The 18,648-nt window shown below is 34.7% G+C and overlaps 2 protein-coding genes across 7 annotated transcripts; one reads left to right on the top strand and one right to left on the bottom strand.

Moving 5' to 3' along the window:
* Window positions 1-403: 403 nt before the first annotated feature.
* On the bottom strand, window positions 404-3,984 carry LOC119640692 (polyadenylate-binding protein-interacting protein 1-like). 4 transcript variants are annotated; one of them, XM_038038874.1, is made up of 3 exons: window positions 3,717-3,984; window positions 3,307-3,596; window positions 404-2,976 (listed from the first exon to the last, which is right to left on the bottom strand). In XM_038038874.1, the coding sequence occupies exon 3, from the start codon at window positions 2,933-2,935 to the stop codon at window positions 1,436-1,438; it is 1,500 nt and encodes a 499-aa protein (XP_037894802.1). In that variant the 5' UTR covers window positions 2,936-2,976; window positions 3,307-3,596; window positions 3,717-3,984; the 3' UTR covers window positions 404-1,435. The 4 variants fall into 4 exon arrangements, with proteins under 4 accessions (XP_037894802.1, XP_037894803.1, XP_037894804.1 ...); XM_038038875.1 differs by having other exon boundaries at window positions 3,311-3,596; XM_038038876.1 differs by having other exon boundaries at window positions 3,722-3,984.
* Window positions 3,985-4,871: 887 nt separating this feature from the next.
* Window positions 4,872-6,730, top strand: LOC119640694 (proteasomal ubiquitin receptor ADRM1 homolog). 3 transcript variants are annotated; one of them, XM_038038881.1, is made up of 4 exons: window positions 4,874-5,170; window positions 5,228-5,553; window positions 5,608-5,819; window positions 5,892-6,730. In XM_038038881.1, exons 1-4 carry the CDS (start codon window positions 4,982-4,984, stop codon window positions 6,323-6,325), a joined length of 1,161 nt encoding a protein of 386 aa, XP_037894809.1. In that variant the 5' UTR covers window positions 4,874-4,981; the 3' UTR covers window positions 6,326-6,730. The 3 variants fall into 3 exon arrangements, with proteins under 3 accessions (XP_037894807.1, XP_037894809.1, XP_037894808.1); XM_038038879.1 differs by having other exon boundaries at window positions 4,872-5,170; window positions 5,608-6,730; XM_038038880.1 differs by having other exon boundaries at window positions 4,876-5,170; window positions 5,611-6,730.
* Window positions 6,731-18,648: the final 11,918 nt, after the last annotated feature.

Below are 18,648 nucleotides of genomic sequence, written 5' to 3'. Positions count from 1 at the left end.
AAACATAAGACCTTCATTACGTCGAGAACGTTTCAACATTTGCTTAAAATTAATTATTCTTATCTAAAAATCGGATTGGGAACCTTGCACTGAATAATTAAAACATACAATTTATTACAAATAGAACGGGAGAATCCTATCTCACTAATTGGCACTACTCCCATGTACGTACTTTTGCTAAAATGTGGATAAAAATCAAATAAGGGAATCTCTAAATCTTCGGAATTGCTGTTCCCCAATGAGATACCCAGGAGGAAAGATGAAATTCATATAGATGGATGAGACTGTTAAAATAGCCTTGTTACCTTTTACGTGAACAAACTACTTATCAATACATGAACATCTGTATAAAAATTATAAATATGTGATTATGATTTTAGAGTAAAAAAAAGATATTCTTATATGCGCTTACTTGTAATAAGGAGAGAAAATTACTTTATTTATTTTTCATTTCACACAATTAACAGTAATAAACCCTAAAATTAAATGTCTTGACAACGGAATAAGATTAATAAATATTCATAATTAAAATCAGTAATATTATGTTCGAAACAACTAAATTTTTATTAAAATTTTTTTTTTTTGGCTTTAGTTTTTTACGTGTCTTCGTTTATATAAATTTTTTTATTCGCGTATATCTTTATTTACCTCGCTTTCCATTGGTATCCCTTTGAATTGAAAATAACACTTCATTTCAATTTACTATATCAAACCAAAAATTCGCGCTGAATAATATTTATGGAACCATCGATGAGTATTTATTTGTGTTCTAAAACTTAAAAACTATCCCATTCGTTAGGCGATGAATGAAAAGAAAAAATTAAATAACCATAATTACCAAAATAACAAGGTAAAATATATTTAATTTTAGAGCAGCAGCGACATTCATTTTGTTTTATCGGCTAGTAAACATGCACGGACAAAGCTATTTACAAGTCACAATGCTTGTCAAAATACAGAAGCTTCCCTGAACATGCTTCGAATTTTCAAGCAGTTTCACTAATCATATTCCCTTCCTGCCTTTTTAGAAAGAAATTGTTTTATGGCTTTTAGAAAAAATTTTAAAATTCGGACAAGTTTTTGATTTTAGGTATATATGATGCATACATGTATATGTAAAATTTTTTCTTCTGAAAATTAAAGTTATAGAACAACAATTTTGACAACTAAACACAGAGTGGATATACAATAGTTTAAAGGAACTCGATTTTTGTTACCGCCGTAGACAGTGAGAAAGGCGATTAGACAAGGAATGAAGAACTACGAACACTCCATGGTTCTAATTAAAAATGGGTGAAATAAACGAATACATAGATAAATCAAATACAAACAAAAAATCAGAATATTGGATAGTAAACTGTAATTTCTGTGCTCAATATTTCTACACACTTGTACGCAAATAGCCAATGTGAGACGGCCGTCTGTATCAAACTACCTATGAATTGGCACTTTGTCTAATAAATTCTTTGTAGGCGTGCTCAGTTTCTTCGTCCATTTCGGGATCAAGATCAACGTCAGAATCATTATCGATTTCGTCGTTATCAATGGATCCAGGAATACCATTGGCGCTAATCGTTAAAAATTCACATTCCTCGTCAGTAATTACACTGCCATCAGGACCATAAAAGACGGGGTCGTCACTAGATCGGGGTGGTTCCATAAGTTTATTACCTTCAATTGGCGATTCAGAGCCGGATATTTTCCTACCCCAATTGTTTTTCTCAAGGGAAATGACATTAGCCGCTAACGGATATTTACCTGGTGACTTATTATTAATATCATTCAACTCAACGATGATTTCCTTCATGTCGCCTGGGCAATCAGCAGTCAAATCATACCCGGCCAACTTTAAAGTTAAGCATATGCAACGCACATTGTCGGCGTTTTCTTTAGACAGCAGCTGTTTCAATGAATATACTATATTTTCAGCTATGAGATGTATACGAAATTCTTCACCACGTAACTGCATGTACAGTTCAGCTAAAAAGAGAGCAGTCTCACGTACTTTGTTTTGCTGATTAGTCTTTATATATTCTTTCACTTCATTTTGGTGAAAATCTAACTTGCACTTTAGTAATGTGTGAAAAAGAGAATCTTTCCGAGGATTTAGCATGTGCAAGAGATTATATAGTTTAGCACCCATGTAACGAAAATTGGGGTTCTTGATCGATTCATTAAATATATCCTCCATAGCATTTGACAGTACGAATGTGTTGTTTTCCATACCCTCGAATATGGTAAGAAAACGCGTAGCAATTGCGTCAAATTGACCAGGATTCTGGTTGAGACAATGAATTACTGTCTGCAAATAGTCCAGAGCTATATTTTCCATATCGTTTGCACCCTCCGGTGAAGCACCTGATTCGTTATTGATTGCTTGTTGCTGCTGCTGTTGATGACGATGATGATTTTGGTGATGGTTGTTATGATTGTATTGTTGGTAACCTTGATTACCATCATATTTATTATAACTGTAATGTTGTTGATGCTGCCGTTGTTGATTGTGATTGTTATGGTTGGAAAGCTGATGTTGGTGATTTTGCTGCTGCGAGTGTCGATTTTGATAGTAAACAGCAGGGCTTTGTTCACCCACATTGTTTATATGATTATTGATTCTAAGCCGATTTTGAACAGATCCTGAACCAATTACTGGATGATGTTGAAGCTGGGAATGATTATAATGCCCGCTACTGCCGTATGTGTGTTGCTGCTCTTGATGTGGCAATTTCTGAGAATAGTTATTTTGGATTCGTGACTGTTGATGATGTTGTAATACACTTGGTACAAAAGCAACGGCATCTACCGACAAATTAGAAACAGTATGATTTAAGGATTCTCCAGTGGAGCGGTATGTTTTCGGCATACGTAATTGCTTCGTTTCTTCGTCGAATACGCATGCGCGAACAGGTGTTTCGCTGTTGCAAGCCGCTTCCATATTTAATAGGTCATATACGTTTCAAATTGTCCAAGAAGGCGCTAAAAACGGCAAGAAGCAAACCAAAATACACGAAACAATTATTTGAAATAGCATATGAAATTTTTTATAAATCTTAATTTACTAAACAAATCATAATCTCACTGCAGTCGTTCACTATTGGAATTATTTAAGTTTTAAAAATTAAACGCAGTCAATACACATAAAAAAATTATTATTCTGCGCACAGCAGTCACTCAGTCAGTAAGGTTACGCGCATACAACAAAAAGTCAATGACTACCGTGATATAAAATTCGCCAATGAAATTAAACTTCTGCTGAATAAAACGGAAATAAATTGTATAGCACGGTTATGGACGATGCCTATTTACCCACTTCTGCCTTCCGATTTCCTTAATTTAAGTCTGTTTGTTTCAAGTAACACTTTTGTTGCTTCAAATATCTTTTGATCAGGAAAAGAAACTGATTGTTTGCTCTTTCCAGCTGCTATACTGCCGCGTTTTCATCAAATAAACGGCTCTTTCTTTTTTTACTCTTTCACTATCGGGCGAAAATTTTATATTGATATTTGTTGTAGTTGTTGTTGTCGTTGTCCTCCCTTAATATCCGTTGGATAGGCGCACATCAATTTTTGTTCATCCACACGAAGCCGTAGATGTAACTAAGAAATTGAAAACGAAAAAAAGTGAGACCTTGCAAGTCGACTTTAAAATGAAAAATAAAACAATTGCTTGTATAACTTTTCAGTACGTACAAAAATTAAAATTACAAATATCTTTACCTTACATTTCTTCGTAGTCAATATTGCTAGAGTTCAAATTGAACACGAGTTTTTTCCAAACCCTTTATTACTCATATTTTGAAAGTTGCTTTAAATTTCAATTAAAAAAGCAGATAGTGCGAATGAAATACCACAATTTTGGTGCGAGAGTAAACGAAATCTTGAAATAATCTATTCACAAGTTTTTCAATGTTAATAACACTGTCGACAGAAGAAAATTGTACGTTGCAGACAATGGACAAGAAAAACGTCTCGCGAAAATGACGAAGGATATTACCAGAGGCATAAAATTTTTTTGGAGATAAAGATCTACCAGAGTTTTTAATTTGCGATGTAAAAGGTAAGACGCAGCGAAGCTTAGGTTAGCTGACGCATATCACACGGTTAGCGTTTATTTGCGAAAATGATTATGAAGAGGTACAAAATCGATAGACTGAAAAATTTCTTTGAAATGTAATATTATTGAAGTAGAACATTAAAAAAAAGAAAAAAGATATTTTTTTGCAAGCAGAAGACAATTTCAATTATTCCCAATAAGTTCGCATTAAAGTTAATAATATAGTATATACTATTAATTAGGAACCCTTTATGGGTTTTTAGAAAACATTTGATCGACAAACGCAAAATGATGGCGATGATTTAAATATTTGGATTATGATAACAGGAATGATGTGGGAGCGTTATCGTCGTGGCCGTGTAAACAAAAAGCAATGTTATATTGACGTCGAACAATTTAAAGTCTTTCAACTTTCTGATATTTTGAAAAATTATATAAGTTAATAATAATGTAGTTTGTTTAAATAAAAAATTAGTGAAATGGAAATACTATGAAAACATATATTTTCTTTTGCAAGAATACACCATCCATTTGTAATTAAGTAATGAAATATAGTATTCACCTATGATGAAAAAACAAAATGTAGAGTATTTTCTTATCTACAATTTGTCTACTCTAGTTTAACTTTTAATTTTACTTAATTTTTTTTCTTTCTGGTTATTTTTCACAACACGTAAATTCGTACGCCTATTCACTCTCAAATATACATGACCAAGTTTAGTTTGAGAGATCATAACCCACGCATAACGCAAGCATTGTGTTTTGCATTTAATGTAGATGCATATATAAGTTTATATTGTAAAATGCAACACTGAATTGGAAATTGCCCAGTCATACTATAAAATAAAGGTCAAAGAAAACGTTCATTATTAAAAATTTACTGTTTCTGGAATTTGTAATAAAAAAGGATTAAAAAGAAATTTAAAAGATGTTTGGTCGTCAAGGTGGACTTAGTAATACGGGAAACAGCGGTTCCAACTTAGTGGAATTTCGGGCCGGTCGAATGAACTTGGTTGGCAAAATGGTTCATCCCGATACGCGGAAAGGATTGGTTTATATGACACAAGGTGACGACGGTTTAATGCACTTCTGTTGGAAAGACCGTACTACGGGAAAAGTAAAGCTCTGCAAGTCCAACAAAAAGTTCTGTTCAAAAACTGTTTTTTTTCTATAGGTTGAGGACGATTTAATTGTTTTCCCCGACGACTTTGAATACAAGCGAGTTGAACAATGCAAAACTGGTCGTGTCTATGTACTAAAATTCAAAACATCGTCTCGCCGCATGTTCTTTTGGATGCAAGAACCTAAATCTGACAAGGATGAGGAATTTTGCCGCCGCGTTAATGAGCTTCTTAATAATCCTCCTTCAGCCTCCCGTAGCGGTCAAGATGGCGGAGATTTGCAATACATGCTAAATAATATGTCGCAACAGCAGTTGATGCAACTGTTTGGCGGCGTTGGGCAAATGGGTGGTCTCAGTTCTTTGCTAGGCTCCATGAAGTTTGTGGTATTATAAAAAAATTGAAAATAATCTAATGTAAATTTCTTTGCTAGCAGCCGTTCTTCAGACAATTCTCGTACACCATCTAGTCGTAACAATGCCCTTAGTGGTGCCGCAGCGTTGCACAGTTCGGACAATGCTATAAATGCAAGCCCTCGTATACCTACCGCTTCTAAGTCTAAAAATAATAAGATTAGTTGTTCTGTTGCCAACAGTACGGGCACTGGAGGAAGTGGACCCGGTTCGAATAATACTGGAATTGGGGGTAAGAAAAATTCCAACACTTTTACAAACAGCAACGCCTTCCATTCGTACTTATCCAACCTCTCACCCGAAGCTGGCTCCGGACGCTCATTAAACATTGATTTAGCCACTGGCCTAGTCGGCTCGGATGCTATCAATGATATCATTTCTGATCCGGAACGTGTTAACTTGCTATCAGTGCACCTGCCGGAAATTAAAGACGCCGATGAAAATAAGAAACAGCAAATTAAAGATACTATTGCATCTCCACAGTTTCAACAGGCCTTATCACTTTTCTCTAACGCTTTGCAGTCCGCACAATTGGGCCCAGTGATATCCCAATTCGAGCTGACGCCCGACGCCGTCGCTGCTGCATATGCCGGAAATTTAGAGGATTTTGTTAAAGCCTTGGAGAAAGCTTTACCAGCGGGTGTATCCATGTCTCCTCTTCGTTCCAAGGACGAAAATGCTTCTAACAAAAATGAAGAACGGGAAGCAGGTGGTAAAGCAATGGATAAGAAAGAATAAGGCGTTTACAATAATTGTAATTGATATAACACTAATTTTACGTGAATATATTCAATTGTCTATTTAGATCGCATCCGATTCCTTTAGGACTAAGATCGCAATCTGCTTTCAAAGAAACTGTGTTTTGTTTTGCATAACTTCAAAATCGGTGTGTAGTGGGTATTTAAAAACCGAGGATTTTTCAGTGAAGCTTTTCTCATGAAAATACTTTTCTCATGAAAAACAAGCAGAGAAATGATTTGAGACAACTTCCCAAACGTTGGACTCAATTGAACACAACGACTTTGAATACGTATGGAAAATACCCCATACTTCACTCTAATTTTGAACGAAAGAATGGAGATTCGAAAACGCACTAAAAAAAAAATAAAGAGAAATTTGACAAAAAAATGCACAGTCAAAAAATCAGTCAATCAAAATAACATTTGCAAAAATTCACCTATTGCAGGATAATAATTTTCAAGAAATCTACTCTTCCAATTTCCAAATACCATTAAGCATGCGCTTTGTGATACTAAACTATTTTCCATATTCAAGGACTCGTTTTCGGAGCTTCTAGCCCAATGAACACAAGGGGGACATAGAATGCCTAAAATCAGTAAAATGCACCATTTTATTGGGGCAATTAGGCTAGTCTAAGCATTTCAAAAAAGAGGCTTTAGTTGCTAGCTCACGCTGCTTTTTAGTCCTGCATTTTATTTCGTAGGTCTAAACAAATAATAATACTAGTAATATCTAAAGGTCTGTTTAAAAAATTATTGTAGTTAAAAACCAAGATTGTTACGGGCAGAATCAACGATTAGACATTCTACGCCTCTTCATCTAATATAATCACTCATTCGTTTCTGTGATAATACACTAAAAATTATACATTGTTCTTATGTAAAGGCATATTTTTCATAACGACTCATATCGAAAGATGTTCAAAACTTCAACTGACACTATGTTTAGTAGGGCTCAAGGGCTCATTTTTCAAGTCAAATTTCATTTTGCCACCTTATCAGGGCTTGCTTTGATGAGAGCTGCTTGTGGGCCCTATTAAATGGAAATATTTGACCTAAATTTTCTACGATGAATTTGTGTGCTATATTGCTGATATGGACCAATTTTCATCATAAAATGTTATCTAGTAACTATTTATGCTGTAGGGCTTACTCACTAGAATCTTTAAATTAAATGGGATCCGAAAAAGTGGATCTATGTGTGTGAAACCCCGCGTTCGGTCGGTATGGAAAATGGGACAATTTGGTCAGAGCAGAAGCCCGCAGTGGCGCATAAACTAAACGCAAATCGGTTTTTTTTAAGAAGAATTTTTTGATTTTTGGTTGTTATTTGGAAATTACCAAAGTTAGAAGGCTGAAATTTTCCACATTTACTTTACGAAATACTCTGCTCCTTACGTGTAAAAGTGGAAACAAGCGGCCATGTCCACACAAAGTTACGAGTAATTAGGAGGAGGAAATTTTTCACGTTGGTCCATGCTCGTCACAAAAAGAGTAGCGTTATTTATAATAATGGACACTATTTAAACAGAGAATTATAAAAAGAGAACAAAGTCCTAAGTCCGTCTTTATAGGATCACTTTAGGTTTTGGTAACAAATTAGCTTGAAGAGAAGAAAAAAAAAGGATAAGACGAGAGTAGTCAGAGTGTTACTTAACGTAAAATTGACAAAATAATTATCAAAAATTAAAGTATATTTTATTATATTGATTTAACTAGTAAATAAAATTGTATAAACTAGTAGAATGATTGTTCTGCGAATAAAAGTGATCTTAAATATATATTTTTTTAATTTTAAACATGAGAAAGAAAGAATGAAAGAAAAGTTTGTGAAAAGTTGACATTAAAATTCATCCACAGTAATTAACTTAGTCCTACTAAGAATTTTAATTTAATTTTTTTTTTTTTTGAAAATTAAACCTAATAAAAGCACATTATCACTAAAACCAGTGAGTTTCTAAAAACTGGGATATGTACATAAGAAAAAGAGCATGCAAATATTGGTGTCCGAAAGAAAAGATATTAAAGGGGTTTGTAAAATGCAGGGAAGCAGAAGATTGCATCAATTGGCAACGGAGAGCAATAGGACACGGCATTACGAAGAAAAAGTAATGGGATAGAGGACCACAGCAAGTAAGAAATAAATCAAAACGCACAACAAGTAATAAATAAATCACATTAGTTTTAAGAAGTAGTAATAGAAGAAAAAATGAAAATGATAAACATCATGATTTAAATATATGCTAGGTTTCGTGATAATGAAGTAAAAGCATGTATGCGTAGGAGTATAACCATACATACATAGATATGGGCGAACGGATAAAAGGCCAACTTCAACAGAGTATGAGATTGTTAAATAAGACACACCGTTAGTTATTTATTTTTTTCACATATATAAATCTTCTCTTATTTTTTTGTATGTAATTGTGTTAACCTGGCGGTCCAAAAAATTCCCCATGTTTTATACACAATCATAAACTTTGTTACTTCATTTTATATAATAATCTTATTTTGTTTGTCAACGCAAATATATGCAACAAAATTAAAGTTTTTTTATTTACATTGCCGCAGTAATCTAATGCAAGTTGTATATTTATTTATACGTAATTTCAAGTAATCGCCACATGTGTTGATATTCGGGGGCATGACGCTCAACGGAAACATTATTTTTTAGCGAACACAATTATGCTAGTGCCGGCGTCTGTTTGGTATATTACAATCGTTAAACGTCTGATAGGGCTGTTGTGTTCTTTAATGAATTGTTAGATCACAATTTGTTTTAATATAATCGTACCTCTAATTGTAATGGTAGATTGCTTGATCTTTGCTTTGCCAACTTTCCTGAGATTAACGTAAATCGTGGCCCCCTTTAGTTTACCTGAGGACCCTTATCATCCATCAATGTGCACTTCCGTTCAACATATGAATGATGGTTCGTTGAATTGCCTTAATGTGCCAAATCAAACTTTTTAAAATAAATGTTATGATTTTCATAAAATCAATATTGTATTGCTAAAGTATTGCGGAAGTATTGAAAGCTTATTGTCATCGTTCTACAATACATTAAATCTAGCTATTTCTGCATCTATTCCGATCAAGCAATGTCGACCTCGAAGCAGGTGTCTCCCGTGGTTTAATAAGACAATTAAATATCACAAGAATAGAAAAAACTTGCTATTCAAAAAATATTCGAAAAGTGGCTCTGCGCTCGACTATGTCGCTTACTCGGTGGCGAGGCATAGATTTAACTCACTCAACCACCATTATTACTGCAGATACCTTCAGTTCATTAAATCCTCTCTGTTTGCTAATGCAAAATACTTTTTTTAATTTGTTAACTCTAAAAGAAAAATTTCCACATATCCCTCTCATATTTCTTTTAATGACTCTGATTCCTCGGATGATTTTGGAATCTCAAATCTGTTTGCTGAGTATTTCCGACGAAGCTTTTCGATTGCTAACTTCAATTTATCGGCAAACTACCCATATCGTATAACTAACTCTGTCTCAATTCCTTACTTGGTAATTTCGGAAGATGACGTTTTTAAAGGTTTGAGTTCTCCAAAAAAATATTGTTGTGTGCCAGGACCTGATGGAATTCCATCATGTGTACTTAAATCTTGCGCTGTCGAGTTATGTGGTGTCATCTCAAGGATTTCTAACCTGTCCTTGAATTTAGGTGTTTTCCCTTCGTGTTGGAAGAGTAGTTTCCTTATTCCTATCCACAAGAGTGGAAGTAGACAATTTGAGAACTACAGAGGTATAGTCAAGTTCAGTGTCTTGCCCAAGCGAATTCTGACTCAGCATTTGGCCTTTGCCATTAATTCGTATATTTCTCCGCACCAGCACGGCTTTCGGAAAGCGCGATCTACAGTCACTAACTTGTTAGAGTTCACTTGTCATGTTATCATGGCTTTTTCTAGTGGCTCTCGCACAGATGTGATGTACACTGATTTAAGCAAAGCATTTGATATGGGTTAACCATAGCTTACTTATCTTTAAACTCCAAGCCTCTGGCTTCCCTTTCTATTTAGTGAAATGGATAAGCTCTTATCGGCACAATAGATCCTTCAGGGTTGTGTGTAACTTCATCACCTCGGATGAAGTCCCCGTGACGTCTGGCGTACCTCAAGGCAGCCACTTAGCCCCCATTTTATTTAGTTTATACATTAATGATCTCCCATCCGTGATGAGTTCCAGTCAGAACTTAATGTACGCTGATGATGGGAAACTGTTTTTTCCTTCTCTGGAGAATCGCAATCTCATCAGCTTCAAAGTGCTTTATGTGCAGCTATTGCGGAAACAATCTGATAAGTATTTTTCAATTAACCAATTGCCATTTCCCTTTTCGATTGAAATCATTTATTGTTGTTTTAGTTGCACCATAGCGTGCGTATATGATTGTTTCATTTAGGAAAATACCGTTTGTCAATATTTACTTCAAAATATTACTTGTTTCTCTTTAACTCGATATGTCGGAACACTTCTCCGCAAAACCCAAAAACTGTTATCATATTCCTGTTAATTTTGCTTTCGATTAGCTGATTAGAAGCCCATCGTCAATATCATCATCTACGGACTGGGTAACTGTTGTGCAGGTGCCAAGTACACATTGCCGTTTGGTCAACCGGACTATGGAAGTATGGAATGGTGCCATCTGAGGCAGTTGGAGGATTCGAAGGTAGTATCCTATAAAATGACTCATTTAAAGGCGCATATTAGGTTTCACGAAAATGACCAAGTATCTTCCTGTAGGACGGGTAGAAATTCTGAAATGATTTAAACAAATGGAAATTCACTTATGTTACAGTGCATTCACTAGTGTGTCTTATTGTATTCTTTTATATGTAAAAGTGTAATTTTTATAATAGAGTATTATTACTAGAAGCGCTTAAGTTACTACAAAAGTATAGGTAGAGCAATAATATGAATGTTTACACCAGTACAATGTATATGGTTATGCTATTATTAAAGTTCAATTGCTTATTAAAGTAGATTACCAGAGTTTATTAAAAACAAATATGCTAACTAAGATTGATTATACCAAAGTTAAGTAGTTAAATTAAACACATTACAAAAAATGTTTAACAACAAAGCAGTGGCTGCAACGTGATTACTCTTATAAGATAGTGTTTTAATATTTTAGCTTAATTTCAACTGTTCTAGGTACCGACTTTGTACAAACAAACGAGTGCTTGTAATTTCTTACTTCTACAGATTCTGATTCAACAATGACAAAACGTCTTGGTCTACCTGTACGTTTTCTTTCTTCTAACTAAATATTTAAATGCTGCGAGCGAAATGTAATTTACACGGATTCTCAATGGTAAAGGTTACGTCTTTATTCTACGATGACTGGATCAAGGAGAATAGCTAAAGCAGAAGGGAGCAATTATTAAAGCTTAAAAATATCTAAAGTCTTCTGTCTGTATAATAAAAGGGTGCGTTTTGCTCCATATAGTTGGTTTGCCTTATTATAACTGATGCTTCTTAAGCCATTGGCACAGTTATACGCAAAGGAAACATCGAACCGAACATCAGTTTCGGCTGAAAGTATAGAGAAAAAAGTTGCATAGCCGGTTGAGTTCAAAGCAGGCACACGAAATTGTCTGAGGAGGGTTTTCTTCGAGTGTTCGCATGAAGTGGTCGATTTTAAAGCGCCTCTTCTCTTTTTCTTTACTTGCTTTTTCTTCGTGCAAAAAACATGTGTAAAAGAATTTAAGTCTATCTAAATCGTAGCTGCACTTTCAGTCCCATAATCACGATGTCTTTCTCGTTGGATCTCGCAAGGAATCTCTTTGATAGTGTCGTTCTATATGCTGGAATACTGCAGAGGAATTGAGCAGCATCAATAGTCGGAATGGCTAGCGTATAGCCGCGAAGATCGCTGACGATACGAATCCCCTTAAGGATGAATACTTTATGCTTTATCATATATTTTTGATTGAGCTGAAGTATTCCTGTACGATCTAGAGAAAATCTCTAATCGCCCACGCTGTACGAGGGGGAAAGAAGCCATTAATTGCTCTCATTCATATGGATCCACGACATTGACATTGTTAAACAATTTTATTTCGCGGAAGTATTGACTGACGCATTTCTCTACATTGGTTGCGCTTGTTGAGAATTACTTATCTTGACAGAAGGTTACCGACAGCAGTTCACTTGATAGTATAACAGCCATTATAGTATGATTTTGTTGGCAGGGTATAGGAACATACTGTATAATTTTGGATAATTTTTCCTCAAACTGCTGTTGTATCAGCAAGAGGGGACTGATTCTGTTGTGATGAACGTCGATCAGTACTTCTAAGATGGCTTCCTGGGCGCGCTGAATGGTGAACAAAGTCAACGTCAATAGCTTTTTTTGTTGGTCTATTTCTTTCATACCGCGAATATATGTATATATATTTTTATATAGGTTTTATATATTTACATATAGGTTATATTATATATGTCTTTACAGTCTCACTCACTGTAGCTAGAACCAACGAAAACTCCACTGCACTTGAGACCTGAACCCGCAAAATTTTGTATTCTAGGTGAGTTGGATAATAGGATGGGTAGGTAGCAATAATGCCTCTAGAGATATGGAAATGTTATAGTTGGATGGTAATCCTCGGCATTTTTGCGGGGTACTCGATGTTGTTTCAACTGGCATGGCATTCTTTGTGGCCGGAGCGTAATCACGTTCATTCGTGATTAGAAGGGAAGCTAATCGGTGGATAGGACCTTTGCAAATGGCAGGCTGACGTTTCCATAGTTTGGATAGGTGGCCACTATTCTGCCGAATGAAATGGCAGATGGCAGATAGAATGGTTTGTGGCTTCCGTTCATATCAATCGTTCAGATATTGAAAGTCCCAACGTTTCCAAAACTCAGATTCTAAACGTGAAGCTAGTTTCCATCGGGCAACAAGGTACGTAAGGAGGTATATTGGCAGAGACCGCCAAAACTAGGTGTCCTCTTAAAGAAAAGTATCTTATATCCTATAGTATTCTATTGCCTTTTCTGCTTTGTCGTTGAATATTGCTGGTGTTCAACTTGGTTAATTGATTTCTAAGAGCCGGAAAACTTTGTCGCATTGTTGCAATTTAAGTTATGACAATGACCACGCCTTACAGTTGAAGCGTTTGCGGCATCCTATGGAAGCTCCTTGTGAGATCACTAGCGGCTTCAAGATACACAGCCTTCGTCGAAAAAGGTGATTTGCATATGCTGCGCCAAACGCAATGCTCCACTGTTGATCTGTGTCTTAATTTGCTGTGATGGGCCGAAAACGTTCTCGAACCTCTGACAAGAACTGCAATGGATATGCTCTTCTTGTAATTGGTTCTTCAAAAACTTGACTAGTGTGTTGTTAAATGGTAACACAACTGAATGTAGGCTAGCGTAGGAAATGGATGCTAACGGCAAGCGTCCTACTACTCGAACGATTCTTCGTCTATCCACAAAGGAGTGGATTTAATTGGCCGTTTTTGCTGACACAAACCTTCACAGTTATTGTAAATTTCTTAAATTGTGATTGCACTGTAGTGTATAGTGCATTTTGTAGTTCTGTGGTTGACAAGGATTCAAAGCGAAGCATGTAGGATACAATATTGATCAATAACTAGAAATATTTCTTGCAGTTGATATTCAAAATATTTTTTTAATTGCTTTCCAGAATATAAAAACGTTTTATAACCGTTTGTTTGAAATCTCCCAAAGCTGAGGTGTTGTCTGCGAACAGAAGCTTCACTGCAAACCTTCTGGATGGATCATGTGCTGTGTTTACAGAAAAGTGGGCTTTCCACTGTTTTCCTAAGGTGACGAGGTGGCTCGTGCGAATTCTGGTACTTCCTCAATTTGCCAAAAGCACTCTACACTGTATTATGGTTTATTGTACTCGCGGCCTGCTTTAAACTCTTTGTACGAATGCTTCGTGTCACTATCCAATCAAACTTTCTTTTGAACTGTGGGAAGGTTGTTCTGCAGCTTAAATTTTCTAATAATTGTGGGTCAGCACCTGATGGGTTTTCATCATATATACATATATACATATATATAACATGCTTTGTTGAGCTTTGCGGTGTTATTGCAATGATTTTTACTCAATGCTTGAAGTCAGCTGTTTAGCTTTTGCTATCAAATCTTATATTTTACCATTCCAGCTTGAGTTTCTGAAAGGACAATCAACTGTTACGAATCTCTTAAAGTTTACTTGCAACGGTTTCAAGGCCTGTTCTAGTGACTCTCGACGGATGTCGTATTAATAGATTTAGGTAAAACGTTTAAATTACTTAACCATAACTTATTGATCTTCAAACTTTATGCATCTGGCTTCTCTTTCTACGTATTGAAATAGATAAGCTCTTATTACCGTAACAAATTATTCAGAGTTCCGTTCAATTTCATCACCTCGGATGAATTTTCCGCGACGTATGATGTCCCCCAAGGCGGTCACTTAGCACCCTTTTTATTTAATTTAGATGTTAATGATTTCTCCTTGGTGATTAAATCTAGCTAGATCTTAATGTACGTTGACGATTTTAAACTGTTTCCTTCCTTCTCCTTGGAACTGCAATCATGTCAGCTTCAAATTAACTGAAATAATTTTATTACATGATGCTCATTAAATTCTATGAAATCAAATCTCAAAAAATGCAAGAAGCTTTCTTTCTTAGAAAAGAAGTCATTCCATAATGAGTATTTCATTGATTCGTACAAGTTAGAAAACATAGATTCGTTTATCGATTTACGTGTTCTATTCGACCAAAGATTGCCTTTTAATTTGCACATTGAGCTCTATTTAAGCAAAGCTAGGTCCGCGCTTGGTTTCATTAAGAGGTGGTCCAAAGAGCTGAAGGATCCTTACATTACAAAAAAGTTAACATCCCTCTATGATTCGAAAATTATCAGATGTTCGCAAAAAGACAGGATATAAACCAGTTAAAGTTTGTATAAGTTTATTTAAAGTTATATACCTAGATAATGAAAATAATGTACTGCGATGATCGTCTTTTCCTTTTTCTCATAATTCATGTACACGCTGTATTTCTGAGGTTGTAAACATTTATATTATTGCATATTAAGTCAGCATAAGCTGAAACTTGAATCGATCAAGACTCAATGTTAACAAAGTTAATAAAAGGCTTTTTCATATAATAAAGAAATAGTGGATGACTGGATCCGCTGCTAAACAACCATGTAGCTCCAATAGCTCCAAAGCTATTTACAAATAAATCCGCCAATGTCAAATACGGCACGTTGTCAAATATCCTGAAACAAATTTCAATTCATCGATGCACTGTATAGAATGTATTGGATAAGCTGAGAAAAAATGTTTTGACTATGAAAATATGTACACAAGGCCATACTTAAATAGATTCAAAATATGGCACTGATCAGTATGTATGATCGCGTGGTTTCTGATGCTTTCTTCTGGGCGTTGCAAACGTTTCTACAAATGAATATACCCCTCATCTTTCGGGGATGGGTATAAACATGTCAAAGTCGTCATCATTATCAACATCATCATCAGCAGCAGCCATTTCCTCAGTAAACACCTTGTTATATTATACACCTTAATTTTTTATAGTACAACTCCGCTACATGACTCCTATACTTGAATACTTAGTTTTAATGTCATTTTCGGACTTATCTTTTACATTCAATTACAGTATTCTTTTACTTGAATGCTTTTTAAGTATTATTATGATTATTAATTTAGCATGAAATCCTGGGTTGATTTAGCGACGTTTTTCCGCCTGTGTGTCTGCTGTTTGTTGTTGACACTCTCCAGGTCGCAAAAAGGAAGATATCGATGTCAACTTTGATCGAAAGATTGGAAGTTTTTGCACACAGGTTGGTATTAAAAATGGGCAACTCCGTTTTTCTTAACAAAAATTTGTGGGTTTTTGCTCATTAGTCAGAAATTATTAAAGTTAGAAGGCTGAAATTCTCCATATTTGCTTTACGATGCATGCTACCCTTCACGTGTACAAATAGAAACAATCGGCCATGCCCAAACAAAGTTACAAGCGATAAAAAATTTTCTTTCAATTTTTTGAGGTTTTATGTTTATTTATCATAAGGCAAACTACACAGAATGTTTAAAAGTATTTTGTACACTTCTCAAACAAAGATATGTTATCTGCCTAAGAACGTGTTAATTCTACAATGAAAGTGGTGGGCACCGAGGTTATTTTTTTCCTAATAATATTAGCGATATGGGTATCAAATAAAATAACTTGAAGAGTAGAATCCGAAATGAATCTATAATCCATAGACGAGTAAAGTGTGAAAAGTTAAAAAATACATACAATCACGCACGTATTGATATGAGTATGTATAGATCCGAGTATTTAGTATGTAGCTAAGAGCAAGGTTGTAGCAAATACTCTTTAACTAAACATCTTACAGTATAAATATTTTTACAAGCAAAGAGGATGGTTCTGTTATTTCTGATTTTTATGATTTTTTTAATAAAATTGAATTGAGTTGAAAAGCAAGTTTAATCAAACACCTTAAAATCGTCTTTTAAAATTACTTTCCCTAAAAAGTGCGTTCGTGTTTTTTTCTTGGAATTCGCGAAACGCTCCAAATATATATTAAACATGTACTCCTTGATAATTATGATAATTTTATTTAAACAAATCCTTGTCCTTACATTGATTTAAAATTATAATTTTATATGCGTCGATTTACAAAATAATTAAGCCACAAAAAAATAGAAAAAATAAAAATAAGTATAATAATATATAAAACAAAATAAGCAAGAAGTAATTGATAAAGGCGCTTATCGAATTGTATTTTCTTTGGCGTTCTAATTAAGCCATTGGGTCAAGCCATACGATCCGATACTTCGAAACGCGTCATGCGCTATTTCTTTTCGTTTTATATTTAACTTTTAGGTATTATGTTTTTATATAGTTTTTCCTTAAATAATAGCAATGTTGAAATTATTTATTATGTTTTTTCTTATGTACAATGTTTCTTCATTTTAATATTCATATTTTTCTATTCCTTTCTTAATATTGATTGTTAAGTGACTCTTATGTTTTAAAGACTCGTAGCTTTGAACTGTGGTGCTCAGTATGGCACATGTTTTATTTACAATTCTTAGAAGACTTATTTACAAATAAATTACTTAAATAAACTCACATTTGCAATGATTCAACTATTCTAACTTGGCTATTTTTACCTTCCGCAAATACCATGTTTATATATTACGTCAAATGTTTTGTAAATTGTTAATTATTGTGGTTTTGATACCTAGCTACACTCTTCTAAACAAAGGTATAAAGCAATTTTGCATTTTAATCGAATTCTTCGTTGATTTTTGCTCGATTGGTGATTGCTTCATTGTATTACCTGGTGTTCTGTGCGATTTGGTGTAATTAGTAGAAAATATCTTTGTGTGCAGCTTGACTTGTGGGTGCCGCTTTTGGTAGTCAATATGATAAAGTGTGCCAAATGTTAAAAATCATTAGCGGTGGCAATGCGATTGGTTGTCACGACGTATGTCGGAGAAATTATCGTTCCACGAAAGGCTGATGTTGGGTTGATGAAAGAAAGTTGAGCGCATTGGATGGAAAATCTTTTCTTCGCTTTATATGTTCTAATTGCCTAACTTATATTCGGAAAGTAGACGATGTTTTAAAAACGTCGAAAAAAATTGTGTTCTGTTGAAGCTGTATAAGGAACGAGTGCCAAATAGCATTCAAAAACAATGAGGCCAAAGTATGTGACTTGCTTGAAACGTTTGGGAGCAGGACTGAAAGCAACTTGAAAAGGATTGAAAAAGTTATTGACCAAAGGAGTGCATGTGGTAACAAGTTACCAACACTGCCTGAAGTGAGTGTAAAAGGAGTTGAAAAGTCGGTCCAATTTGCGGTTCAAATAAAAAGTAAATCGTCTTTTGGTCTTTAAGATGCCTGTACGCCTTTCGAGTCGACAATCTATAGGATAATGATGCAAGAACACATTGGTCACATGGACTACTGCTACTTGAGGGACTCTTGACTTACCTGTTAGTGTAATTGCTGCTGAACAACTGAAAGAATTATCGTTGTTTGCGCGCATTTCCTAGAGTTTTCACCACGAGGTGTGTACTTACTCTACCACTTACATGATTATGCTTACTTGAGAAAGTAACTTAAGAAAATCTATATTAATACTTATGAGTTTAAGCAGGAAAACTCGTTATAATATCTCTCAGAAATATATCAAGTGAAGATAACAAGACTACAAGTTTAAATGTAAGATTTTACAATTTATTATTATTTTTTATTTATTATTTTAATTTTAGACTAATGAATTGAATTCTTAGACTATAAA

This window comes from Glossina fuscipes, unplaced genomic scaffold (assembly GCF_014805625.2).
Source record: "Glossina fuscipes isolate IAEA_lab_2018 unplaced genomic scaffold, Yale_Gfus_2 122, whole genome shotgun sequence".
Classification (NCBI taxonomy): domain Eukaryota; kingdom Metazoa; phylum Arthropoda; class Insecta; order Diptera; family Glossinidae; genus Glossina; species Glossina fuscipes.
This window is presented reverse-complemented; position numbering and strand designations above follow the sequence as displayed.